Genomic DNA, 27,985 nt, shown 5'->3' on the forward strand with positions numbered 1-27,985 from the left:
AGAATAGAGGGAGCTCCCGGGGCAAGGGAGGGTATAGGAAGGCTTGTTGGAGATGGTGACACCGGTGCCCGGCCTGGGACGGTGCATGGAGGAAGAGAGAGGGCCCATCTGGCATTGCAGGAACACAAGCCCTGGGACTGGGTGCCCGGCAGGAAGGAGCTGGCCGGAACCCTAAGCTGTGAGCATGTGCTCCCTGGGGGGCAGGGGGATGGGTGGCTGTTGACTCCAGATGCTCCTGGCCTCACCTTTGACAAAGCCAGCAGCAACCCCAGGCTTGCCGGAAGTGTTCCTGCCTGTGACATCATGCTGAGTCTGGTCAATTTCATGAATGGGAGGACACAGCCCCCACCCCTCCTGCCTCCTCCGAGGAGGAAGCAGCAGCTCTCCACGGTTCCTGGGCAGGCACACACCACAAGTTCCCATCCCCGCTGGCTGCAGCCACCCCAGCCCAGTAAGCACAGGAGCCAGGAGCGCACCCTCTGTAACCTGATGCTCGCCTGCCTCAGCCCTGGCTTCTGAGCCCACTCCTCAGGGGCGCCCCAGCCAGCCCGAGGTCATGGTGACCTCCTTCCTGCTGGCTGCCAGGCCTGCTCACGGTGCCCCACCCACTGAGGTCCAGTGGAGCCTCTGCATGGGGCCAGAGATGGCTGCTGTAACCACTGGCCTGGAGTCAAGTTAGACCAGGTGTCCCTGGGCCCAGAGAGGGGCCCACAGCCCCTGCTCTCTCACCAAGACTCTTGCCTCCACTGGTGAGCATCCTTGGGCGGGAAGCAGGCCTGAAATGTAGGCCTCCCTACACCCGTGGATGAAGGACTTCTTTCTGCCCTATCACCAGATGCTGAGCTTTCCCTCGTCCCACCTGGACTGACCTGAGCCTCACCTCTAAAAGACACAGATTCTGCTTGGATGCAAAGTGATAGATAAGTGCACCGTTCTGGGGCCAGACAGCCTGGGTCCAGATCCTAGCTCTGCAGATTCCTAGCTGTGGCACCTGGGGTGACTAACTTAGGTTTTCTGTGCCTCAGTTTCTGCAGCCGTACAATGGGATAATCAGACCCCCTTAATGTGCCAATCCAAGGTTTGGAAGATTTTTCTCCGTCAAGGGCTAGAGGATACATACGTTACGCGTTGCGAACCTAGGGTCTCTGTGGCAACTACTCGGATGGTAGCAGATGTGGCGCCAACACAGGTGCAGGTAATATGAAAATGAGTGCGCATGGGTATGTGCCAATAAAACTTTATTGATGGACACTGAAAATGAAACCTTGTATAATATTCATGAGTCACAAAAGAGTCGTCTTCTGATCTTTTTAACCATTGAGAAAAGTGAAATAAAAAATATTCCTAGGTCATGAGCAAAAACAGGATCTGGCCTACGGGTTGCGGTTTGCTGTCCCCGACAGTATTGTCTGTAAGTGCTTAGAACAGCACTCAGCACGCTGCTGCTGAGCTATCATTGGACACCTATTGTGTGCCTAATACATGTTAGGCATTATCACGTTGGAAAGTGTGAGTCCAGGAATGGCTGCCTGCGGTAAGTCGGCTTGCTGGGGAGAGGCAGGCCGTGAGCGGGCGGGGTGGCCTGCCTGGGAGGAAGAGAGGATGCGACGAGTTATCCAATGATCCTTTGCGCCTTGGGCCACCGCTGGACAGGGGTGTCCAGCAAGGCCCTTTCATGGGCCTTTCTGTGCTTGGGTAATGGGCCCGGGGCACTGGCTTAGCTGCTCAGAACGTGGCCCCACCCCTGCTCCCAGAGTGAGGAGCTCGTCATGCCCCCAGGCCTCCCCCCACTGCACTCGCCCCCACCCCCACACACTCCAAGGACCTCGGGCCAGCTCCCTGCCTGAGGGCACAGAGGAGAGACCTTGCCCCAATGTCAGAGACTCAGAACAGTTTATTCGCAAACAGCCCCAGCTCCGGGGCTGGTGCTTCTTCCTGGCTTTGGCACTAGGCAGTGGCTGTCCACCCTTGTTACTTCTGGTTGTACGGCTGGGCCCCAACCCAGGCCGGAGGAGTGGGTGAAACTCCTGGCTTGCAGCTTTGGAGGAGTCTTTCTCTCTCAAGATCTAGTGAAATCTCTGTCAGGCTTCCTTCTGGCCTGCGGCTGGCCAGGCACCATTTCCTCGACCCCCATCTCTCTCTGGAGCAGATGTGCGAGGGGTTTGGGCGGCCGGCTCTTTCTCACCCTGGGCGGCTGTGAGGGTGGCTGGGCAGGGTCCAGGGGGGTCTCTGCACACACCCAGGTACCATGTTGTTGGTCAAAGGAGACTTTTAGTCATTGTCTCTGAAAAGCCCAGAGGGGTGCCAAGGGTCCCCTCGACATGCAGGAGACAGGGTCTAAGTTCTCAGACCGTGGCTGGGGCTCCTAGCTACATCTCTCTTCACCTCCTTGCCTCAGGACTCAGCTGGTATCTGGGTGTCTGTGAGCTGGTCGGAGAAGGCCCTCTCCAAACGCAAGGTATTGTATCTGGGAGGCGGTGTGCCCGGCACCTGGGTCCCTGGGGCTGGAGGCAGGCGCAACGCGGAGGTGAAAGTGGGCAGGTCATCGTCTATATCGAGGCCTGGGTTGTCCTGGCCCTGAGGCCCGGGGGGAGCGTGCCTCCTGGCCCACCACTCCTTGGCCTTCTGCCACTGGTGGCGGGCAATGATAGAGAAGGAGTCAATGAAGAAGACCTCAATGATCTCAATGACACAGACGACAGAGCAGCTCATCCACAGGCCCAGCTGGCCCCCGAAGTTGGACAGAAGCATCTCGATCTGCAAGGGAGGCCAAGCCATATTGTGAAGAGGGTCCCTCCTCCCAAGTTGGTCTCATGCAGGGACCCCCCGATTCCCAAGGGAGCTCCTGGCGAGTCCTGGCCCTGAATGGGTTTGGAGGGCTTTCTGTCCCCTCTTCCTCTTGCCTACACTGATCCCAGGCCTGGCTGGCCTATGGCGGCCCTACCAGCTCAGACTGGATCACCGGCAGACTGGATCTGGGCAGATGGGCACGTTTGCAGACCCCGGACAGGTTCCAGAAGGAAGCTACTCACACTGTTGGCGGGACTCTCCATGATGGATCGCTGGTTCAGGTCTTTGTAGAATATCAAGAGTTTGGCCAAGTCTGTCCTGCAGAAATTCCAACAGGCAGAGCCAAGGTGAGTTGAGTGCCTTTGCATTTTACCAGATGACCAACGCTTTAGCATGACTCTCTCCCTCCTGCCCAGACCCCAGCATAGCCCAGGCCTTGAACTCCCTGGGGGTCTTAGAACCTGGTCCCCCAGGGCTCTTTCTGTGCCCCAGAGCACGTTTCCAGCCTGGGCCTGGTTGTTCAGGCCATTCATTCCCTCTAGAACCATTTCCTACCCTCCAGACTAAGTCAGTCCACCCAGCTGTGCTCCCCTAGCACCCCCTAGCACCCTGTTCTTCATTAAACCTTGACATTGCGGTTGTTTGATTGCAATCTTAAATATGTGCAAGGGACACACAGGTAATGTACACGAGCGAGGTAGGCTGGGTATAAGGAAATAATAATGACCATAACGACAGCCAGCCTTTAACGGACACTTCTGGTGTTGCCACCCACCATTCCAAGCATCTTACGTGAATTCACTTGTTTGATGCTCACAACAACCCCATGTAGCTCTGTTTTCATCGTCCCCATTTTACAGATGTGGAACCCAAGACCCGGGCTGGTTAAGTAACGTGGCCAAGAACGCACTGCTGGTCACTGGCAGATCCAGTATTCAGACCTGGATGAATTTGGCTTCAAAGTCCATGCCATTAGCCGCTCTACTAAATGACCTCCTGCTAGGATTGTGGCAAACTGGAAAGCCCATGCTTATTCCAAAGGGGCAGCTGTTACTCAGCTCTTTAGTGCTAGGAAGAATGGAGGTTTTCTATTTCCAGAACTTATCTTTCAAGGAAAGCCAGAAGTAACAGGTTCCTTTTCTGGAGCTGGCTTTGGTCTAGGGGTCACCGGCTTGCAATGCTTGGCTTAAGAGTCTGCAGTGGCTTGGCTAAAGTCTACCTCTATGGCTAGACCGTAACCACCCTGTCTGCTCGGTCATCTTGTCACCCCCAACACTGTACACAGCACCTGGCACCTAGTGGATATTCGGTAAATGTTGGAGGCTAGCCCAACCTCCACGGGGGCCAGGCCCCGTACTGGGCCCTGTAGAGATGAGAAGGGCCTAGAGAGATACGGGGTCACGTACACCCTATCTCACACCTTTGTCTTCATCCCCTAGGCTGCCTGAACTCTGGCCTGGCTGATTTTTGCTAAAGCTCTCTTGGAAGTGAATGGCAGATCCAGGAAGCGAATGTTGACGTCCAATGGAAAATTTAAGTGGGATCAGGAGCTGCATAGCTCTGAGAAGTGTTTTTCCAACTGGGTCAAGATATATCAGGAAGCCATGAAATCAATTTCCTAAGCCATGACCCGTGCCTTTGACAAAGCAAAATAGGATAAGAAATATCAATCGCAGCCACAGAGATGTTCAAACTCTTTGTCAACTGATACGAGCACTAATCATTCCGAATGGTGCCATGGTCACTGGGATGGATATAAACAGCTGGGTTGGCTACACCGGCTTGCAGTGTCTGAAGATCAGCCCGAGTGCTTGGCAAATCATAAGGAAGTGCTGTTCCATGAGACTTTTATCTCATGTATATATTCAGTGGAAAACCATTTGATATTGCGGGCTCTGGTCAAAGCCTTTGAGAGCCCCAGACCTAGCGCAGGGCCTGGCTCTGGACACGCGCTTGATCGATAGTTGTTGAATAAAGGAATGAGTGAACGAACAAGAGAGCGTTTGGCAGCGAGGAAGCAGGTGGGGAGGCTGGGGCCCAGGGCTGGCAGAGGCAGAAGAAACAGGGCGGGGTCTGCTTACTTGTTGAGTTTCTTCTTTATTTGCTGGCCTTGGTCCCAAGTGAGAATGGGTAGCAGCCATTTCTGTGATAGAGAAAGAAGGAATGACCTGGGGATCTGGGGATGTCTAGAGAGCGCAGGGCCAGCCCCTGTGCCTCCCTTCTCAGCCTCCCCTGTACATTCCTGTCCCCTACCACCCGAGGCCAGAGGACCTACGCGGGACATAAGGCTCCCGGCTGAGGATGTGAGGGTAAAGACAGGGCAGCATAACTTACCTCAGAAACCACGGATGGCCACTGTGCCAGACTGGTGGTCAGTGTCCACTCCTTAAAACTAAGGGGGAAGGGGCACAGAGTGAGTACGGGCGGCCCAGCCCGGCCCAGCCCTGGGTGCTCCGTCCTGCCAGGCCCACTCACCTGCAGGCTTCCCGGCACACGGCCTGGCAGCCCAGCTCCTCCCGGACAAAGGCTTGGTGCAGCTCGTAATAGCAGTACACTGGGGGACAAGGCAGAGGGCAGTATGAGCTTCGGGGCCACCGCACTTTTCCAGGGGGGTCACCCATGGGGCCCTCAGAGTCTCCTTGTAGTGATTTTTCCTCCCCTTTGCTACAAACACTGGTTCTCTGGAGACAAACGCTGCTCTGTCATGTTGAGAGACAGAATACTGTGGAGGATAAGGATGTATGTTGCCGGGTTGGCAGTACTGGCTTTGAATCTCGCTCTGTTACTCCCTGGCTGTGTGACCTTGGACAAGTTGCTTAACCACCCTGAGCCTCAGTTATCTGTTCCCTGAAAGGGTTCCATCTGTGGTTCCTGCCTCTTGGAGCTGACAGAGGTGGCCAGCCTCTCAGCACAGGCTGGGGTTCAACCTTTGGTCCTTAATCAGAGAGTGGAATTCAAGCCAGGCTTGAGGACCGGAGTAAAACCCTTTTTCTGATCTCTCTCTCAGTACCTCCCACCTGCAAAAGGCCCTACACAGGCTGGTGCCGAGGCTGGGGGGACCCCCCTCCTGCGGCGGGTCTCACTCACTCCAGTTGGGGTGCTGCTGGTAGTTGCAGTAGTTGGCTGCTGGAGGCAGAGGCTGGTTGTACTGTGCGCACCCGCATTTCTCCACCATCTTCGTCTGGAAGCACGAGTGAAGGCAGATCTGAAAGACAAGACCCAGGGGTTCCCTTCACCTCCTTGCACATGGACGCCCGAGAGCTCCCTCCCTGCGCAACCCACATCCAGGGGGCTGGCTTCCCGCAGCCTCGGCAGACCGCATAATTGTGCCCCTTGTGGCACAGGGGACCAGGCCAGGGGTGGCCCTGGAGTCAAAGGGACTGAGGTAGAAAAGTGAGCATTCAGATTAACCGAGAGGTGGAGAATAGGCTGAGCTGGGGCCACATCTGGGGTGGTCCTTTCCCAGTAACTTGAGTGCCAACACAAGGGGGTGGGGGACATCAGATCAGAGCAGATGCCAAGAAACAAGAGAGAAACAGAGTCCCTGACTTTTCTGTTCTCAACCAGTCCTTCCACGCTGGATCCTTAGGGATCATAAGCTACCAGCGAGTCAACAAAGCTTATAGCATACAAGCTCAGGGGGAGGACTCTGCAGGCAGGCTACTCCTGTCCAAATCCCAGATTTGCCACACCCCAGCTATGTAACCTCAGGCAAGTTCCTTAACTTCTCTGATGCTCTGGTTTCTACACTGTTGAAGTAAGTATAGCAGTACCTACTTCACGAGGTTGTTGTGAGCACGAAATGCAACGCCATATGTAAGGCGTTGGTACATGGTAGCCTCTCGCTAAATATTATCCAGGAGTGTCTTTCCAATGAGCTGACCTTTCCTTTGGGTCTTGAATTCAGTTTGATTGTATTTCTATTATAATTAGACATTCTTTGACTAACAGTCTCTTTTCACTTAGCATTCCTACCACCTCTCAGCTCAGCTCCGATGTAAGCTAGAGGACTCAGGGCGTAGGAATACCCACCCTTTTTTATTCTACTGGGGTGATTTTCATTAACTGTAGCATCCCAGGAGGAGGGGGACTGCAGACTCCCAGAATTGTAAGAGAAGGCATAACGGATGGTCACACTCAGGGGTTGCAAACCCAAATGCTTTCAGGGGCCAGTGACAGAGGTAATACACTAGGGGCCAGTGGGGACTAGGGGGAATGAGAACACGTGCGTCCTTGAACAGGGCAGCTCCGCCCACTGTTTACACTGCAGGGCTATGGGCCTGATGTTGCCAGATCTTGTTTTTCAAGAGAATCTGGAAATCTAGGTTTTCTTATGAAATTCCCTGACTTTTAAACACCATCCAGGCCAGAAGAAAACTAGGTGTGCGGCCTGGAAGGGGCCTGGGAGCTGCCAGTTCGTAGCTGCAGACCCAAACCTACCTACCCCGGTGATTGCTGACAATGACATCACTTATCCGAGGACATCAGCGAGCAAGGGGCATGAGGGGCCCAGAAACCAGGCTCCTGACCTCTCAGCCAACACCTCTCCCAGACTGCTTCTCTCCCGTCCCTCACCTGCCAAGGCCTATTTAGGAAGCAGGCCTGTCTCGGCTGTACACTGTGTTCCACGCAAACCTCAATCAATTCAGCTCTGGTTACGGACGGATTGGAGAGGACTGGAACCAACTGGTGTTGTTTGTTCTTGAGGTCTTTGGATGAACCCCAGGAATTATCACCAGAGTTCCTGGTCCCAGACACACCCCAGCCTATAGATAACTGTCTCCTGTGTCCAAGCCACAACCCAGGGCTGCGCGCCCCCTCCCGCCCATACCTGGAGGGAATATGCTGCGTTGTAGATATTACTGATGGGCACATCGCTCCCGTCCTCCGTGCACTGGCTGTAGGGTTCGCTCAGCTTGAAGGACTCCGTCTGTAATCACAGCAGCACACATTCAGTCTTACCCTGCCCCAGGGCCCAGGCGAGGGAACCCCTGCGAGCTGAGCATTTAGTCATTCATTTAACAAATATTTCTTGAGCCCCTAAGAGGTGCCTGGGGCTATTCTAGGCACTGTGGACTCAACAATGATCAAAAGAGACAAGCTCCCTGCTCTCCTGGAGCTTACTTTCCAGTGAGGTAGACAGACAGCCAAAAGGCAAATAAATGCATAAGATAATTTTGGATAATTATGGCCAGTGATCAGTGAAACTGGGAAGAGGGACTGGAGGGTTTGTGGGAAGGAGCACAGTCCAGAGCGATTGAGGAAGACGCCTTTGAGAAAGGGACATGCTGGCTCAACAAGGAATGGCAAGAAAGAGCTGGATTTGCTAAGAAGTGGAGGAAGGGGATAAGGCAGAAGCAACAGCAAAGGCTGAGGGATGGTGGAACCAGGGTGGGGGTGGCTGGAAGGCAGCACGAGAAGGCGGGGGGGTAAGGCCAACTCGTGGCAGCCTCCTATGTCAGGCTGAGAAATCTCTATTTGGATTTGGATTTCAAAAAAAGGCCATTAGAGAATCCACTGGGAGGGCGCAGGAGAGGGAAAAAAGATGAACAGTGGCTGTCTGCTTTGTGGGATTCTCCTCCTAGGGAAGGACCCATTTCCTATCCTCTTGTGTTCTGGTCCCAGAAGCTGACTTGGAAAAGTTGACTTTCTTAGAGAGGGCCAAGGAATGCCCCATAGAATGGAATGATACCCTGATAAGAGGAGGTGAGAGAACGTGACTCCCAGTTCAAAAACCTTATGAAGGGCGCTTGGGTGGCTCAGTGGGTTAAGCCTCTGCCTTCGGCTCAGGTCATGGTCTCAGGGTCCTGGGATAGAGTCCCACATCGGGCTCTCTGCTCTGCAGGGAGCCTGCTTCCTCCTCTCTCTCTCTGCCTGCCTCTCTGCCTACTTGTGATCTCTCTCTGTCAAATAAATAAATCTTAAAAAAAAATAAAAACCTTATGAAATAATGTTTTACTGTGGTTTACTAAGTTTGGCTCTAGCTTAATATTTGTCACTGCAAATGAACAATCCAGACACGCCAATTAAAAAATAAATAAATAAATAAATAAATAATAAAATAAAAATAAAAAATAAAAAAGGAAAAAAAATGCCAGTGGGACCACTGAATAACAAATTGGACACTTTATCAAATCAAACTGGTGAGTTAGAAGAGCAAATGTGAGAAATTCTCCAAAAAATCAGAAGAAAAAGACACAGATGAAAACGAATAGACTTGAATGTACATATATCAGGGATCCTAGAGAGTATAAACAGGGAGAACAGAAACAATAAAAGAAAATACGATTGAAGATAATGACAAGGAAAAGATACGAGGCTTAAAATTGTGAAGGAAAATTGTGTTTTAGGTAAACATCATGGAAGGTATACCAAGTACAGATAAAACCTCATGGAATTTCCTAACTTCAGAATATTTAGATTGTCATGTATACTTGGGGGTGTGTTAACTTATAGATTCTGTTTCCCTGGATAACCCTAAAATGGGTTCCATAATTAAATGTAATAAATTATGGTACCACCATTACCATGTAATCCTATGTAGGCATTGAAAGTGACAAAATGATTCATATTGGAAATATATATATATGCTTTTAATAAATCACATATGAAAAGACTAAAAAAAAAAGAATAATATCTCCCAAGGGGCAATGCTAATTGAATATTAATTGTGACCAGTTTATAGCCACGTTCCTTGGTTTTTGTTTGTTTGTTTGTTTCTTTTTGTTTTCTGAGAATGGGAGAAAAGGGGAAATTGATTACAGATTTGTTGGAGGAAAGAAAATCTTTTTTTTCTGCTCAAGAGTGACCAGATAGGCAGAAAGATAATGGGGGGGGGGAGGTGGAATCAAGGAGTTTGAGCTAGGTGGAAAATGTAGACATCTCAAGTAGCTGTAATCTCCTTTTGTTTGTATCATAATCCATCTGGTGACCATTAGTCTCCCTCAATTAACTTCAGGGACCTCAAGGGCGATGACCAGTGCCCATTTTAAAACATTTAGACAACAGAAGCAAAGGGGAAAGCAACCGTGTGGTCTCCTGTCTTTCCTAGGAGAGGAGTAGACCTGATCTCAGATACAGAGACAAGTGGACAGGCAGATACATTCTCGTACATTCCCTTTGCTTTCCCACTAACAACAGAGGGAGTATCTTTCCTTGTCGGTACAAAATAAACAGACTTATTTCATTTCTCCACTAGCTGGATGGCTAACAAATTTAGAGTCTCTAGAACATGCCAGGGCTGTACATGCCTGGGGTACGAAGTGCTGACTGTGGTTTCCCTGGAGGGCACTTCAACTCAGTGCCACTCTGAGCTTCCCCCAAGCTTCAGGCTCGCTGGGCAGATGTTCCTTCAAGCGCCCGAGTCCAGCCAAGCTGTCCCGGAGCCCAGTGTGTGGCGGTGACTACAGGCTCTACCTGCCTGGGGTGGGCATGGGGAAGGGAGTACAAGACCCTGGCATCTAAGTGACAGGGTCTACTTGGAGAGGCCACAGCTGGCAAAGGTGGCCGGAGCTCTGTCCACTTTGAGGACCAGCCTGTGGGCCACTTGCAGAGAACTGATGGTGAGAAATCATCTTTTGACTTTTATGCTTTTGAGTCCGCTGTAAGGAGCTTATTGAACTGAGAGCCCCTGGGGTATTCAGGTTGCTTCCTAAAGCACGGAGGGCAGGGTGGGGAGGTGAGGCCGGTGGGGCGGGCACTCCAGCCTTCCCTCTCTGTCTCATTCTTTTTCTCTCCCTCCCGCCCTCCTTCCCCTTCACTCTCCACTCTACCATCGGTTTTTCAGAATTGCTGATCTGTCCCTGACCCCTGGGGACACAGAAATGAGAATGGGTATATATGTATGTGAACAGATGCAAGTTTTGTGTATATATGTGTGAGCACACCTGTGTGTTGGTGTGTACATGTGTATGTGCGAGACGTGTGTGTGTGTGTGCATGCACGCATGGGTGTATGTAGGCGTGATTAAGTCTCTGTGAGTATACGTGTGGGCAACAGGGCCCATTTTTATCAAACCAGATCTTATCTGCTTCCTTCTTAGAATCCTGGGGGAGGCCGGCATTTGCACAGGAATCCTCAGCTTCTTAGATTTCATTAATTTATTTGAGAGACAGAGAGAAAGAGAGCATGCGGCGGTGGGGGGGGGGCGGGTGGCAGAGGGACAAGCAGACTCTCCGCTCAGTGGGGTCGATTCCGGGACCCTGGGATCATGACCTGAGCCGAAGGCAGAGACTTAACCCACTGAGCCACCCAGGCGCCCCCGCTCACTTCTTTATAGGTATGAACTGTGCCAGGGAAAAGACCAGATGGCAGCATGATGTCCTAGATGGAATTATGGGTGGTTTAACTCTCTTTTTGCTTCTGTTCTGTTTTTATATTATAATAAATTATAAGATTTATTTGTGCATGGCAAAGTTTATACTTTTAATCAAAAGAGAAAAGAAAAATAATGACTCAATATATGAAGTTAGGACTACTGTTGACTCTTTGGAGGAAGTAGTGAATTCTATCTCTACTTCACGTCCTGCAGAAAAAACATTCCAGTGGATTAAAGTATTAATTGAAATAATAAAATAACTGGAAGGTAACTCAGCTCAGTATATGATCTCAAGGAAGAAAAAGCCTCAAAAAGCATAAAGACTAAAGAAGAAGACAAAGATTTTGACTATGTAAACATTTGAAATGTTTGCATATGAAACAGCATAAAGAAAAGCGAAAGGAAAGCACAAACTGGGAAAGATATTTGCAACACATACGGCAAACAACTAGCACTTTTTCTACATATATGGAAGTAAGCAACGTCTCATAAAGGAGGAAAGTGTCACCAAGGATAAGAAAAGCTTTCCTAACCACTCTTTTCGCTTCCAACTTATTTTTCCTTTCTGTCACATTTCTTTTCTTAAAAATAAAAAAGTACAGTAACAGCCGGTATTTTCAGAACGCTTACTACAGACGAAGCACTGTTCCAAGCACTTCATGTGAACCAACTCATTGAATTTTCAGGAGGCTATAAAGTCACATGATTATTATCATCCCCATTTCACAGACGAGGTAACGAAGACATTGAGATGACACAACTGTTGTACGGAGCTGGGCACTTAAGCCCTGTTATGCATATGCTTGCGAAAAGAGGTGTGTGTGCGTTTTGAGATAAAAACAAACAGTAGGGTTTGCAATGGTAGTGAAGTCTGCGCTCTCTCTGAGACCTGGCTGCACACCACCCTGGGTGAGTTGTCTGCCCTTGCCCACTTCCTCATCTCCCATTCATGATCTGGCTCATTGTACTTTGGTTTCTGTTCCACTTCTTCTGCTGAACACTGCTCTGGCAAAACCCGCCGGTGATCTCTTGGTTGCCAAACCCAGAAAGGACCTTTTGCCCTTTCTCTTGACTGACCTCTCAGCTGCATTTGGCACGTTGGTTCATACTTTCCTTGAAACTCTCTTCTTTGATTTATCTGGCACCCATTCTTTCTGGCTGCTGCTTCTCATTCTCTGCTTCTATTTCTCCATTTTCTTTCTGTTCAGCCCTTACGCATTTGCATTCTGTCTCGGGTCTTGGGTGACAGCATTTATTTCCAAGTCTAGAGTTATGCTAGATGCCCACCCCCAACCCCCACCTCCATTTTTCTCCTGAGCTCCAGGTTCATAGCATTTCTGGACATTTTCACCCCGATTCCCCAAAGGCACAACAACTTGGGTATGTCCCAAACAGAAGTGGTCATCTTCCCCCACAAACTTATCCCTTCTCTTGCATTTCCTAATTCTGAGCCCAGCACCTCTGTCCCCTGCCACTGCCCAAGCCAAAACCTAAACATCAATCTAACTTCCCTCTTAGTGAGGCCTTTCCTCGCTGACCTTGGCTGTCAAGCCCTGTTGCCTCCATGCCTCCATTCACTTATGCTTGTCCCTACAGCCATTGCCTCAGCTAAGGGCCTCACCACTTCTTTCTGGAATTATGTAAAGATGCTGCCTCCAGTATTTTGATTACTTTATCTCGACTACACTTCAACCAAAGAGATTTCTCAGAAAGTTTCATTATTCAGCTTAAAATACTTCCTGTGACACCTTTGTCACTGCTTTGCCCTTTGCTTTTATTAGCCCTTCCTGAAACTACTTGCCTGGCACTTGTCCTTCAAGAATCTATCAACTAGGAAGCCTTCAGCTTCAGCGGCTCCCCACCATCTGTACAACCATCCATACATCCATCTACCCATTCAACAGTATTTACTGAGCATCTATTATGTTCTAAGAACTGAGCCTGGTAACAAGACAGAATGTCTCTCTTCCCACGGAGCTAGGGTCTGTATTGCAAAGCCCTGTGGTCTTAAAGATAAGATCTCTAAAGGCAGGTGTTCTGTTGTATTCATCTCTGAATTTCCAGTGCTTTGGACACACAGTCCCTCACTAAATGAAGGAAAATTTTTAACCAACTGATTGCATCTACCAGCTTAACATGCCTATTGAGAAAAATAAGTAAACAGAAAATAAATAAGGAGGGAAGTCTAGTTTGTTTGGACTTATTCTTAGTAACCCCATGTTGACCTCTTAATAATCCCCAAGATTACTTTTTGTTGTTCTAAATGCTCGTAAATCAGAAGGAGAGCTGACTGACCCTGCTCTGTCACTTTGGTTTTCTACATCTCAAATTAGGTATAGCAGAAAACCCACCCCTGTCTTTGTTTACCCACCGTTGTTTAAGAAAACGTTTGCTTAACAAAGTGGTGGGTGTTCTAAGCTCAGAGAAGGAAATCAGAGGGCAGAATTCCTCAGTTCTTACACTTCTCCAAGCTCTTGATCCTCTCCCCCAAGCCTGCAGACACTGTAAGGGGTGGAAAGGAACGAGAGGGCAAAAGGATAGGTAGTAAAAAGGATAAAGGATAGGATGTACTAGGGGGGCCTGGGTGGCTCAGTGGGTTAAAGCCTCTGCCTTCAGCTCCGGTCATGATCCCAGGGTCCTGGGATCGAGCCCCGCATCGGGCTCTCTGCTCAGCGGGGAGCCTGCTTCCCCCTCTCTCTCTGCCTGCCTCTCTGCCTACTTGTGATCTCTGTCTGTCAAATAAATAAATAAAATCTTTAAAAAAAAAAAAAAGGATACGATGTACTGCAAATCCCAAGTCCTGTTCAGGGTGCAGGTAAAACTGCGTGGGCAATGTTGGGGGGAAATGTTCACTATTCTGATTTGAGAGTTTTGCAATCTTGGTGAAGAGAACAATCAATGACCCAGATCCTTAAGTGGTACCCTAAAGTCTTTCCAAGCACAATTTCATAGCTTGGGGCTCAAGATTATTTGTGGGGGGGAGGAGCAATCTGTATTCCCACAATCCAGGTTGGTACACAACACTTCCCGTCTTGAAACAAACCTCCCACATTGGAATGTGCCTTCCGAGAGCCCCCAGGTTCCAGGTAACCATCTTGATTGTTTCTCTTGTCCAGGATTGTCCCATTTGATGGGGACACAGAAGCCACAGATTTCCTCTGGACTGTCACCATGTACTCAGTTCATCATCTCAGCTGTCTCAACTTAAATATTGCTTCCTTTGGAAAGCACTCCTTGAACTTGCCATTTCCCCCCATTGGAAGCCCAAGGTCAGCCAGCCCCACGATAGATTCTCATGCATCCTGCATTTCTCCTTGGTAGCACAGATGATGATTATAATTAATCACTTGTGCAATTTTTTGTTTGTGATCGATCCTCTCTGCCTCTAAGCTCCAACAAGACAGTGAGTGTCTTACGCTCTGATATGGTCCCAGCGTCCAGCATATAAAGACGCTCAGAAAATGCTTGTTGAGTCGTTAAATAATGGATGGATATACAAGCCCCAGTGCTCACTATATCACTTTATAACCCAGTACGAAGCCGTCATTTATGGATGGGCTAAAGCTTTTCTCATTCTAGCTTCACTATCACTTAGGAAGACACACTTTGCTTCTCCTCTCATGTTGAACTACTCAGCTTTCTAAAGCTGAGGTTCCTGGGTTTTCTGCATCTTGAATAGTCACTTGAACAATCAATTTTTGGGTAAAAACACAGAACCTGGGCTCGTCTTTCAGAGATTCTGATTCAGTGGATCTGAGTCCGACGATCAGTCCTGTTTGGAAACCATGGCTCTGGAGGACAGACTTGCAAGGGATGAAGACAAAAGGTGGAGAGTTACTGACATAAAAAGACCTCAGTTCATGGGGCCCTGGGTGGCTCAGTGGGTTAGAGCCTCTGCCTTTGGCTCGGGTCATGGTCCCAGGATCCTGGGATCGAGCCCCGCGTCAGGCTCTCTGCTCGGCGGGGAGCCTGCTTCCCCCTCTCTCTCTGCCTGCTTGTGATCTCTGTCTGTCAAATAAATAAATAAAATCTTAAAAAAAAAAAAAAAAGACCTCAGTCCTTCAAACAGGAAGATTGCATTAGTGGAGTGCCCGGGGCACGCCCCTCTTCTTGCCCTTCTGTTCCTATTGGGCATCGTTGACTCAGGGATTCGAGTCTACAGCCCCAATGTGCTTCTGTTGACAGGTTATGAGTGTTTTTAGCACCTACTGAGGCCAGAGAAGGTCAAAGAGTTGAGGGAGAAAGAGGTTCTTGATGAATGAGGTGAAACTGATGGAAGTATGATTGGCTAAACGGAGTTCCGATGGCCCGGTGACTTCCCATTAGCCATTAAGGAGTGGTTTACATGCCTCATCCACAGTTAGGTGGCCCAGAAAGAAAGGTGTTCATCTGCTCTATTTATATTAGTGACAAATATAGTGTCTGATGCTTGGCTCCCAGCACAGTTACCATAACTGCTAGTGTCTGTCTTTGCAACAAGCAAGGTTCCTTCGGTTCTTTCCCAGAATGGCATCCTGTGGCCTCATTAACCATGCAGGAGATACAAAAACAGCCTTCAGGAGAATGGCTGGAATGACGACTGTGGGACCTATTAGCAAATCCAAGACTCTGCTTCCTCTTGAAACCAACACACTTTTCCATAAGCTATACCTTATTGGTTATCCTTGAAAAAAGAGATCTGTTCTCCCTGCCACCCCTACAGAAGCCAGAACATCATTCTCTTACCAGGTGCATCCCTATGGAAGTGGCCATGGCAGGCTCGATCTCTGTCCCCACGTCCTCGACGAAGGGGTATTCATCCTGTCGGTGGACAATCACCTTAGCCCCGCTGGAGGACACCAGGAAGGGGTTGTACTCCTCTTCGTTTATGTACAAGATGACCTGAAGCCCTGGGAAGACAAAAGGCCACTGTGGTCAAAGGCTTGGTGAACATTCCCTGGCGGGAGCCTGCCTCTCCAGCTGCTTTGGGAGGCTCCAAATCAAGATGCAGGCATTTTCAACACACAGAAGGTGCACAGGACTAGACCGGAAGCTTCGTGGAGAAGACAGGGTGGAGGGCTGGTGCCCAACTTGCTCACTGCTGTGTCCCCCCAGTGTCACTGCCACAGTTCTGCTGAGCAATAAAGGAGCCTCGACCCAGCCCGAGACGTGCAGCTCCTCATGGTCCTTTGAGATGGGGCATTCTGCACAGTATCCAAAGGGACGTGCAGGGCTGTGGCTGCTGAAACCCTTATAGAAAAGCACTAATGGGCTATCTGATCACTGGTCTAACTTCTCTCCCTACTCTAGTTCCTACCCTTGCACCCAGCAGCCAGAGGGACCTGGGAAAATTGGATGGCACAGTCAGTTGGGCATCTGACTCTTGGTTTCGGCTCGGGTCATGATCTCAGGGTCAGGAGATGGAGCCCAGCGTTGGGCTCTGAGCTCGGCATGGAGTCTGCTTGAGACTTTCTCTCCCTCTGCCCTTCTGCTTCTCTCTCTCTTTCAGACAGATAAATAAATCTTTTCAAAATTTTGAAAAAGTAAAATTGGAAATCAGATCAGGTCACTCCCTTGCCTGAAACCCTTCAGTGGCATCTCATTGGATACATGGGAATCCCACGGAATAAAATCCGTAAACCTGACTGTGGCTGTCATGCCTACAGTGATGCAGCCCTGCCTCTGTTTCCCTCCTTGTCCCCCTCCCTGCTCTCTCAAGAGGCTCCTGGCACACTGGACTTCTGCTTCTAGAGCACATCAAATTCCTTTCCTTCTCAGGGTTTTCATACTTGTTAGTGACCCAAATGCTCTTCTATGGATCTTCTCACCCCTGACTAACTCTTGTCACACATGCCTCCTTATTTGAAATAAAACCCCCATCCTGACCCCAGCACCCCCTTCCCTTTCATTCCTTGATTTTACTTATTGCCTGCACTAGGATTTATAAGCAGAAAATGGCTCTGTGTCTGTTCATTCATTTGATCTTTGTCTCTCCCCACTGTAATTTAAGCTTCCTGGAAGCAGAGACACTATAGCGTCTCTGATGCCTGGAAGAGGACCTAGCATACAGCAGGTACTCAATAAATGTTTGGTGAATGACTGAGCAAATGAGCAGGGCCTATATGGATTGAAAATAGAAAACTTTGAGAGTTTAGGGGGCGCCTGGGTGGCTCAGTCGGTTAAGCGTCTGCCTTCAGCTCAGGTCATGATCTCAGGGTCCTGGAATCGAGCCCCGCATCGGGCTCCCTGCTCAGCGGGGAGCCTGCTTCTCTCTCTCCCTCTGCTGCTCCCCCTGCTTGTGCTCTCTCTCTCCCTCAAATGAATAAACAAAATCTTTTTTTTAAAATAAGCAAAACCTTAAAAAAAAAAAAGAACGAAAGAAAAGAAAGGAAAAAGAAAATTTTGAGAGTTCATTCTGACTTATTCCATTTGCAAATAAAGGAACTGAAGCCCAGAGCAGTCAAGTGATTTGCTCAAGGTCACACAGCACATAGGTAGCAGAGCCAGGACTCTGCAACTCAGCTCCCAGTTCCCAGACTCCTTCTTCCCACCAGAGTACGTGTCCTGAGTTACAGTTTCTTGCAGTCTTGGTAAGAATACAGACCACACAGATGCAAAGGCCAGGCGTCCACACACTGTTTTCCTCCATGACAAAGCCTTGCCGTTCCTTGTGGGAGTGCATCTGTGTATCACATCATGTTCGATTTGCTTAGGAATTCACACAAATTCCTCTTGCGGGTAAGCCAGGCCCAACTGTCTCTGCCTGCCCTACAGCAGTCACAGTAGCTGAGCGGGGTTGGTGGCAGGGCTAGAGGTCGTCACGGTATTACTGGAGCTGGTGGTAATAGTCATAACACTATCAACAGTAGGAATGACGATCACAACCAGCATTTATTGTGTGTTTCATGTGTGTTCCCCTCCCTCTAAATCCGTGTGTTGAAATCCTATCCCGTAATGAGACAGAATTGGGGGTAGGGCCTTTAGGGAGGTAATTAAGGTTAAATGGAGTCATAAGGCGAGCCAGGATCCCATAGGACTAGTGTCCTTATGGGAATAGGAGGAGACACCAGCCCTCCCTCTCTCTCTGCCACAGAGGAAAGGCCAGGTGAGGACACAGCAGGAAGGCAGCCATCTGCGAGCCAGGAAGAGAGCTCTCACCAGAAGCCAGATTCACCAGCATCTTGACCCTGGGCCCCTCGTCTCCAGAACCGAGAGAACATGAATGTGTGCTTTTCAGGCCTCTCGGCCTGTGATATTTTGTTATGCAGCCTGGGCAGACTCATCCAGTGTGTGCCGGGACTTACTGGGAGCGCTACACACGGGAAGTCCTCCGCATAGCCTCAGAGCAGGCGTGTTATTACGATGCCCACTTTGCAGACGACGTGCAGTCACTCGTACGGGGCCACACGGTGAGGCGCAGAACTGCGTTATCTCTACCAAGGTCAAGGTGTGTTGGCCTCCCTCATCTCCTGCTCCGCACATCTGGGTTCAAGTCCATCTGAAAGCTGCCTGCGCTGCGTTACTCGTTCCAGCTCCAAGCTCAAACCAGAGCGGTTTTACTGCAGTGATGTCACTGCTGCTCTGTCTCTCTCTCTCTCGAAAGTAAAGAGGAGACGTCAGAAAGGAAAATAGACACCGAGAAAGAAGGAGCCAGCACGGATGCTGATGGAAACGCTGCGGCAAGGGGGGAAGTGCAGTCCCTGGTTTCTGGCCAGACGGAGCCTTTCTGGAAGGCTCGGGCACCCCAGCTGTCCCGCTGCCGGCGTGCTCACCATTGGTGCAGATTTCCTTACCATATTCGCTGCCCCCCATGGACGTGCTGAGGGTAGTCTCGTTCTCTCTGTTGTTGAACGTGTAGCAATTCCCATACATTGGATGGTGGAAAAGCGTGAAGTTCCTATGAGGAAAAATATGGGTCAGAAGGAGCTGTGGTGGGGCCGCCCCTCGAGTGTCTGAGCTGAAGGCTGGATGGGCCGTGCTTATGGGGCCAGCTCTCTTTTATGGGCAATGGAAAATGTCTTACTTTCTCCACCTTTCCGTCTGATAAGCCACAGACAAAGCCCGTCACCCAGCGTGAGGCACACTAATGCGGGACTATTCTCCGCTCTGTTCTCCCTCTCAATCCTCTCATCTCTGTCTCCATCTCAAGGTGGCACTCCTTGTGCCATTTGTCTGCTCTCGGATTCCTTGGCTTATGAATTTCTCAGCCAACACTTGACCTTTTTTTCCATTCCAATACCGGGAAATGATCTCCGGAGAAGGAAGCACATCACCCGTTGGCTTTAGAACCCAACCCTCAGGCGAACATGATTCCAATCACTCAGCTTCAAAAGGACCAATATAGCTACTTGCATATAGAAAGCCTAGTGTTTAGGTGTGCCTGGGTGGCTCAGTGGGTTAAAGCCTCTGCCTTCGGCTCAGGTCATGATCCCAGGATCCTGGGATCGAGCCCCGCATTGGGCTCTCTGCTCAGCAGGGAGCCTGCTTCCCTTCCTCTCTCTCTGCCTGCCTCTCTGCCTACTTGTGATCTCTGTCTGTCAAATAAATAAATAAAATCTTAAAAAAAAAAAAAGAAAGAAAAAAGCCTAGTGTTTAAATAGAATGAAGTAAGCCTTCTGGATAGGCAGGAACACTCGAGAATGTCCCACCCCTGCTCAGTCACCACCAGGGGTCTGAGTGTTAACTTCAAGGCAGAAAGCTGAGAGAGCTCACCCATCGGTATGTAGACCCTTTCTCCTCTCTCTTTGCCACCTTCCCTTCCTTCCTTTGTTTCTTCCTCTGTGCTAGCTCAGTGGTTCTCCATCACTGGTATGTATGATGGTAGCATCCAAGATTATACATAGACCATCAACCACTCTGTTTTTATGAGTAATTTACGGGCGCCTGGGTGGCTCAGTGGGTTAAGCCTCTGCTTTCGGCTCAGGACATGATCCCAGGGTCCTGGGCTCGAGCCCCGCATCGGGCTCTCTGCTCAGCGGGGAGCCTGCTTCTCTCTCTCTCTCTCTGCCTGCTTCTCTGCCTACTTGTGATCTCTCTCTCTGTCAAATAAATAAATAAATAAAAAGCGTATAAAAAATGTTTATGAGTAATTTAATGAATTCACGGATACTTTGACTCTGTGCCATCTCTATCTTCCTCACTGACTCTAGAGCCTGGCTCCCACGTCAGCTGTTTTCCAAAGGACAGGGACCGTGAGAAGAGCGTCTTCCACTCCCAGGCCCTCCCCCGCGGAGCTGCAGGTGCAGGCCCCGGGGCTCAAAGCTGAGGGAGCGGACCCCTCTCCTGACCTGGCGTCGCAAGACACCCCATCAAACAGGCAGGTGACCAGCAGCTCCTCGGCAGAGTAGCTCATGTTGATCTTCTTCTCCAGAGGGACCTGCGCCATGATGTTCATGTAGTGGAGCTTGTACCACTCCTGGATGGCATTGACGCCTGAGCTGAAGGTGTAGAGGGCACAGTGGGACGTGTCATTTGAGCACTGTGAAGAAGAGCAGAGAGTAGGCTGAGGCCATCGGCACTAGCACGCGCCTTCCACAGGACGGTGAGGATGATGAACTGGGACTCTAGACCAGACACTTGGGGCGAGTGGGCAGGGCACCTGAAGCAAGGATGCACTTCCTCTTACTTCCAGGGCCTGAGAGGAGGACAGAGTCTCACGGTCACGACTTCCTGTGACTGCTTACCAGATAAGAAGAAAAACCAGTTTCTTTAGCATCTCCAGATAGCGAGGCCACGGCTGATTATTGCTACTGACCTCCCACACACCTCTAGCCATTTCCTATTAAGTCAGCAGTCTAGAAATCTGGATGCTTGCCCAGACTCCAGCATGATTTCTCTGTAGGATCTTGGGCAAGGCGTTACGGCTCCATTATTGCACCTGCCAGATGTTGGCTAAAACATCATCCTTCCCAACCTCAGAGAGTAGTTGGGAGGACCAACATTTGAAATATAAAATAATGAGAGCCTTATAGGGAGACGGTAGTATGTTTCAGATGTTCTCATCACACAGAGTTTGGAAACTCTCAAATGCCTGATCTGGCTCTCAGGGATGACGGGGTGGGTATCTCAGGAAAATACCCAGGAAGACTTGAAAAGGCTCGGTGATTAAGAGAAAGGGCCATTTTTTCAGGATTGTAAGGGTGCCCCAGGGTCTCACAATTGGCAAGCCTCTTCTCTAAGTTATAGAGGAGGTATCTCATCCCACAGAGGAGTCTGGGCATGGAGAGATAGGGTGATGGGTTGACTTTGCCCGGGACGCTAATGGAATTTGATTTTGGTGAATGGCTGCTTCCTCAGGGCCCCTCACAAAGGCAAGTAGTGCAGGGATCCTCGGCCATTTCCTCTCCTTGTTATCTATTTTGTTCCTTTAGGGGTCTGCACCCTAATTTAGTTTCAGTGGAATGTCCTTTCCCCTATTGGATACAGTCTGATGAGACTGTCCACCATGATGCCTCATCCTCCGTTAGCCATTAGGTGACCCAAACTTGGCCAATCAGATAGTCCCAAGATGGGACTTGAATCGTCTTTATGGATGGATTAGCAAAAAGCCTGAAAATAATTGAAGTTTATTTAATCCAGAGTCATATGTGAAATGACTCCAGCATTTCTTGCCACCTAGATCCCTGGATCTTCGCTGCTTCCTGTCCTTGGAGAAGCTTCCATGAGCTACTGGTCCCTTTCTAAGACATTTTTTTTTCCCTGCTTAGTATTGCCTGAGTCAGTTTTAGTTGCTTGCAGAAAATTCACCCTGAGCTGGTTGTATTTCTTTGGACAGGACCACAGAGACAGTGGCAAAGGAGAAACCTTCCCGGACCCACCATCTCCGTCCGCTCCCATGCCCCCCAGCGGTGAGGACGCGCATCTCACCAGTTGGAATCCCACCACCTCCTTAGACCCGTGGACGTGCACGGCATCTGACGCCTTGTGAATGATGCGCCCGCTGAACTTCCGCTTCCGCCCGGTGAGGAAGTCCCTGGCCTCGCCGGTCTCATCCTGACTGAAAGCCATCAGTGGGACCAGTCTGAGGAATTTGGGCCGGGTGCCCTCCCAATCCGAATTCCAGGACTCTGCCTCTCGGCGTCTTCGAGACGTATTCTCTGGAAAGCCATACAGGGTCTTCAAGGCCACTCTGGTCTCCTGTTCCAGGTCAGCTAGAAGGTCCCGCACCACACTGTACCTGCCAAGGTGGGGAGCAGGCGTCAGGGAAAGGGCAAGCTCCCCCAACAGAGTGCTGGCCCTTCTCCCCTCCGCTTCCCGTCAATGTGTGGCAGCCCTGGGCCCACTCCCTCCTGCCTCCTTGGCCAAGGAAACCAAGGCTTTCACGATTTGCCCCATCCAAAGTGACTGTTGGCTTAAGTAAACGGTGACAGGCTCCCGGGTGACCCTTGCGTGACTTCTTATGGCTGCATTTCTGCCACTACCATCTGCTTGCTCTCAGGGTGTGTTGGTGAGTTTGCCCCAACCAGCATTTCTGGAGTGGTGACTATCAGGTGCCTCCCATAAACCAGCCACGGGGAGGACAATTACAGTGCAGACAATACCTGCTAACCAGAAGTCTGTCCAGGGGACAGGCTCTGTCTCCACTGAGCTCACTTGGCCCTGCCCACGGATTCCCCTTGAATCAGTGCTGGGAGCGGGGAGAGGTAGAACCGTCACCTTGACAACCCCCCAAAACACAGAAGAATGACAAAGGACGTGACCGCGTGAAGCACAACACCATCTTTAAATTTTCATAACACAGATAGTCCTGGTCTCCCTCCTAACTGCCCTCATCTCTCCTCTCTCTACCCCTTGCTCTCTGACTTGGCGACACAGCATGGTGACCGAGTGTATGAACTCCAGAGCCAGACTACATGGGGTCCAGTTCCCCATCCTGGCCCTGGATTTGTGACCTTGGACCAGTTATTTTAGCCTCTTTGTGCCTCACTTTTCTCATCTGTGAAATGGGAGGGTTGCCGAGATTCTGAGTTTATCCCGTGTGTGTGTGTGTGTGTGTGTGTGTGTGTGTGTGCGCGCGCGCACACATTCACTATTAAGTTTATTAGTGGAATTGTATTTGTTAATATTTCGCTTCTCCACTACAGCTCAGCTCCATTAGGACAAAGACTGTTGGGTTGTTCAGGTCCATGGCCCTGACTCTAGCACACTGCATGGCCCCTTGTCTGACTATGGAATAAGTGATAGATGGAAGAGGGGGAGGGATCAAAAGACTCTGAGGGGGAAAATGAGGCTTAGACCTGATTTTGATTTTGCCCAGTTGGTTTCCTTTGATACTCTTCCTCCCTTCTCTCCACACCCACACCTGCTCGGACAAATTCTGCCAGATTCAGACCTGCCTCACAGATCAGTTTTCAATAATCCTGAGCAGGATTCCAGTGACCCATTTAAGAGCAGGCCCCGTGGCAGACAATAGGGCAGGACCAAGGGTTGATCCTGTGCAGAGCCTGGCGATCTCAATTAGTGGGGCTGGGTTCCCTCAGATGAGGGTTTGGGGCAGCTGAGATGCTTCCGGAAGTCATCTGGGTGTCACTTCTGAGTCAGCCTCCCGCTCACATTTTGGGGAGAGTGAGGTGTAAACTTACAGGGCTCCCGGGAAATGGCTAAACGGGGCTGTGTGTGCTCCTGTGTGCCCACGCACTCAGGTGCCAGGCCTGGGGGACAGGCCTAGCCCATTCCAGGCCCAACCTCCAAGTGAAACTGACCCCTGCCTCCGCCCCCTGCTGTACATCCCGAGCTAGTCCCTCCTCAGGAGCAGCTGATAGACAGAAAACTTGGTACACATTTAGAACCCGGGAGAGGGAGTTCACCAAGTTTGGCAACGAATTCAGATTTCTAAAAAGCGTGTCTGCGGCCTGGCTGGCGCCTGGTACCTTGGAGAGGGGCTGCCGCCCCCACCCCCAGGGCCCTGCTCCTGCCTCTTACTTGTAAGGGTTGATGTTGCAGATGGTGACAGCAGGAAAATCCAGCTTCTGGAAGTGGACTTTGATGGAGACAGAGACGGTGTAGAAGGAGGCCACGAGGAGAGCACACTGCCAGAAGATAAGGGCCACGGCGGTGAGCGTGAACAGAATCCAGAGCAGGCGCCGCAGGCGGCCGCGGGACACCACGATGCGGCGACAGCCGTGGGTGTTGGTGTTCAGACAGTACCACCGCATCAGCTCTTTGATCGTAGGCGCCTGGGGTCCCCTCACCGGAAGATTCTTCTTGATTTTGGCTTTGATCTTCTCTCCAGGAGCCATGGCGAGAATGGGATGTGGAGGGGCAGGCACGCTGGAGGGGCAGAGAAGCAAAGCAGGTGAGCTCCCAGCTCCCGGCGCGATCCCGCCCCCCGCCCCGCCTCTCTCCCCTCCCCCCTCCCCCCCCCCCCGCCTTCCCCTCTCCCTCCCCCCGTCTCCCCCCTCCCGCCTCCCCCCTGCGGGCGGGGCGGTGCCTGGAGGCCGCCCTCCTTTTTCCCTTCGGGGGCTGGACAAATCTGCATTCTGAGGTCCCAGGCCCCTTTTCCTGGGTATTTGCTTTTTTGGCCGCTGCCAAAGGGCTGCCTCCTCCTCTTGCAACCCCCTGTGGGGTCTAGGTGGGGTTTAACCCGAGGATCACCGGGCAGGTTTGAAGAACCTTTCCCCTGCGTTCCTGGAGCAGGAGCCCTCTGCACTGCACATGGGCCTCTGTACCACTCTTACCAGTGAGGCCGTGTTTAGAGCACACCCCCCCCCCCATCACTTCCCTCAACCTGCCCCCTTGAGGGCAGCATTCCTGCCTCTGGTGCCTCCCTCAGCGTCTAGCCGAGCAATCGCCCTGCACCTTTGACAGATACAACCTGCCAAGAGAATGGCTCCGCAGCCAAGTTAGATCCTGTTCGGTAGGCTCCCAGCTGTGTTTTCCAGGCTTTCCCCTGCTGCTTTCCCTGCGAGTGGAGTTTCTGTTTCATTTCTGTTTAACTTCTTCTCTTTACAGTCAAGCTTTTGGTGTTTCTAGAACACCTTCTAAACAATAGCCCACAGCTCTTGGCCACTTAATATTTGCCAGGCATCGTGCCATATTTCCTTGATTCTAAGATATCACTAATTAGGGGAATATGCTTTGATTCAATAACAGCTTTGTTTGGGGGAAAGTGATAGAAAGCAAATTACCACATTCATCAACGTTCACGACGCACTGCAGTTACAGAAAATTCACAACATGCAACCACATTCTTTCTAGAAACAAACTAATACACGTGTATTGTAGGCTATATATATATAGTCTATATATAGGGAGAGTCCTCTCATGGTTATCATATATAAACTCTCACTAGTCTCATAGATATATACAGTCTCTCTCTCTATAAATAGACATATAATCTACGCAGATTTCATTTTGTGTTTCAACAAGCTCAGAGAGGGGGAGTAGTTCATGCAAGGCCACACTGCTGGTAAGGGAAGGAACTGGATTAGATAGAACCTTGTAGCCTTCTCCACCACCATATATGCTTCTGAGGGGCCTGGTGTTGTGCCGGGTGCTGCCCCCTCCCCAAGGAGGAGGGAAAAAGAGAGGATCCTGAGCTATTTAATTTTCAAACTCTGGACAGTCAGTGTAACTGCCTCCAGACAGCTGTGAGCACTGGTAAAGGGGGAGAGGGGGTTATACAGAAACTCTGCCTCCTGGGCCTGCCATTGGTGACAGAGGCAAAGTAGGGTAGAGCTTAATTTGGAGTAGGATGTGGAGGGTGGGCCCCATGCCCCCAGAGGGCCTGTGTCTGGGACAAGGACTTTTGCTCCATCAAGTTCTTCGGGCAGGGTTCTGGACTGCACGAGTTATTTTTTCTCCACGCTGACCCCATGAGATAGTGGCCAGATTTGGGAACTGGAGGCAAAGCTGGGAGGCTTCCAAGTTTATGAGGTTAGTGGGTTTCAGGTTTATGGTGTAAAGGAAATAAGAGTGCTGGGGGAGGGGGAGGCCAGGGAGAGATGTCCAGAGGCAGCTACCTCCCTCCAGCAGTGCCCCCTCCCAGATGCATAGGACCTTACTGGGATGGAGAAAACCCTCTCAACCCTCAAAATTATGCTGTTAGCCTCTTGGCAACAGGAATGTAACTTATTTTATCATTGAAAATATGTCTCATCCCCACCTCTTTTCTCCCTACAATCCAAAAGCAATTAAGTTAACAAGTTTGTTTGTTTTAAAAACCTGGGTCCGGGGGTGCCTGGGTGGCTCAATTGGTTAAGCATCTGACTTTGGCTAAGGTCATTACCTCGGGGACCCGGCATTGAGCCCTGCCTTGGGCTCCACACTCAGCGGGGAGTCTGCTTGTCCCTCCATCCCTCCCCTCATTTGTACCCTCTCACACACAAAGAAATAAATACAATCTTTTTAAAAATTAAAACCTGGATCCAGGTTTCATTTCCTGTCGAATAAGACTGCAACCCAGGGAAGGTTTTCTTCTGTGGGAATGTTTAGAATCACAGATTCTGGGTGCTCCTGTCTCTAACTCTCCTCACTGAAGACAAGCCCTGGGGTCCCTCTGCCCCATCAGCTCCTTCTCCAGGACTGACCTTGACCCCAGTGGATCAGCCACCCATGTCAGTCAAACCACAGGCGAAAGAAGGGAACCCATCTGGCTCATCACCAAAACAGATAAATGTTCACACAAACAGTGTTCCGGCTTCAAAGCAAAGCAAGCTTGTGGTTACTATTAGGTTGTGCAGCTTGATTAAACATGATGCCTTTGGGAAGAACCCGTAGCTGACACTGAGCATTCACTCTCTAAAGTACTTCACAGGTATGAACTCAGTTCATTTCCACAACAGATTTCTGAGGTAGGCATCCTCATTCTCCCCATTATACAAACGAAATGGAGACCCTGAGAACTTTAGTTTGTCCAAGGTCACACTAGAAAGTGGCTGAGCTGGGATTTGAACTCAGGAGTCCACACTCAACTACTAGCTGTGCTGCTCCTCAAATAGTAATAATAATGATAACAATAGCAACAACAGCAAGAATAGCGGCTGCCATACACTGAGCCTTTCCTTCTCCCAGCCATCCCACGCAGCTCTTTTAACACATTACCTATTTAATGCTCATAATTATATGAAGTAAAGTACTGTGCCCATTTCACAGAGAGGGGAAGCTGAGGTGTAAAGTGCTTCGATAGCTTGCCCAAAGCCACACAGATAGCAAGACTCAAAGGATTTTTTTTTTTTTTTCCAAATTCCAGGGCCGCTCTTTACGGCCATTCTCTACCTGCCCCACTGGCTCATCCCCGACCTCGCCTATCTCCCATGCCCCAGGAAGGGACCCCAAGCCTCAGGTTTTAGGCGCGGGACCCGACCTCCTCCCCGGCGACTGCACAGCCCCTGCCTACCCTCGCAGAGCGACCGCGCACGGTGCTGTGGCAGAAGTCAGTCTGCTGAAGCCGCTGGAGAGAACCCAACCCGATTCAAGTGTTGAAAACGTTCCAGAAGGTAAAGGGAACAATCGCGGTCTAGTATCACCAAGGCCAGGAAAGGGGGTTGAACAGGGGCTGCGCGGAGAGACAAGGCAAGGCGCAGCCCGGCACTCCGGGAGTCCCGGATCTTGTTCCTGAGTAGCTCAGAAATGCTTATCACCCCAGCTCCGTGTCCCAGGCCACGGCGTAGACGACGCCAGAGAGCTGGCTGGACCTGGATTGACCTGGGAAGGTGTCCCAGCATCCCGGCCACCGGGAGGCAGCCCCGGGCTGATGCCAGCTCCGGCGCCGACCGCGGGGACCGTGTCCGAGAAGCCACCTGGCCCCGCGGCCGCTCCGGTGCCTGGGAGCCCCAAACTCGTGCGACCCGACCTGGCTCTAGGCTCACCTCGCTCAGTTCCGAAGAGTCTGGGGCTCGCGTGCGCGCGATCCGTGTGCGCTCTGCCCTGCTCCGCGTACAGCGAGAGCATCCCGCCGCC

General features: G+C 50.6%; 1 protein-coding gene across 1 annotated transcript; it reads right to left on the bottom strand.

Annotated features, from left to right (window-relative positions):
* Positions 1-1,221: 1,221 nt before the first annotated feature.
* SCNN1G (sodium channel epithelial 1 subunit gamma) lies at positions 1,222-27,985 on the bottom strand. Its single transcript, XM_080831668.1, has 13 exons — positions 27,895-27,985; positions 24,008-24,355; positions 21,953-22,262; positions 20,374-20,564; positions 18,880-18,983; positions 15,833-15,996; positions 7,622-7,720; positions 5,878-5,995; positions 5,266-5,344; positions 5,125-5,182; positions 4,872-4,933; positions 3,033-3,108; positions 1,222-2,757 (listed from the first exon to the last, which is right to left on the bottom strand). The coding sequence occupies exons 2-13, from the start codon at positions 24,322-24,324 to the stop codon at positions 2,395-2,397; spliced, it is 1,941 nt and encodes a 646-aa protein (XP_080687794.1). The 5' UTR covers positions 24,325-24,355; positions 27,895-27,985; the 3' UTR covers positions 1,222-2,394.

This window comes from Martes martes, assembly GCF_963455335.1.
Source record: "Martes martes genome assembly, contig: SUPER_18_unloc_1, whole genome shotgun sequence".
NCBI classification, from domain to species: Eukaryota; Metazoa; Chordata; class Mammalia; order Carnivora; family Mustelidae; genus Martes; species Martes martes.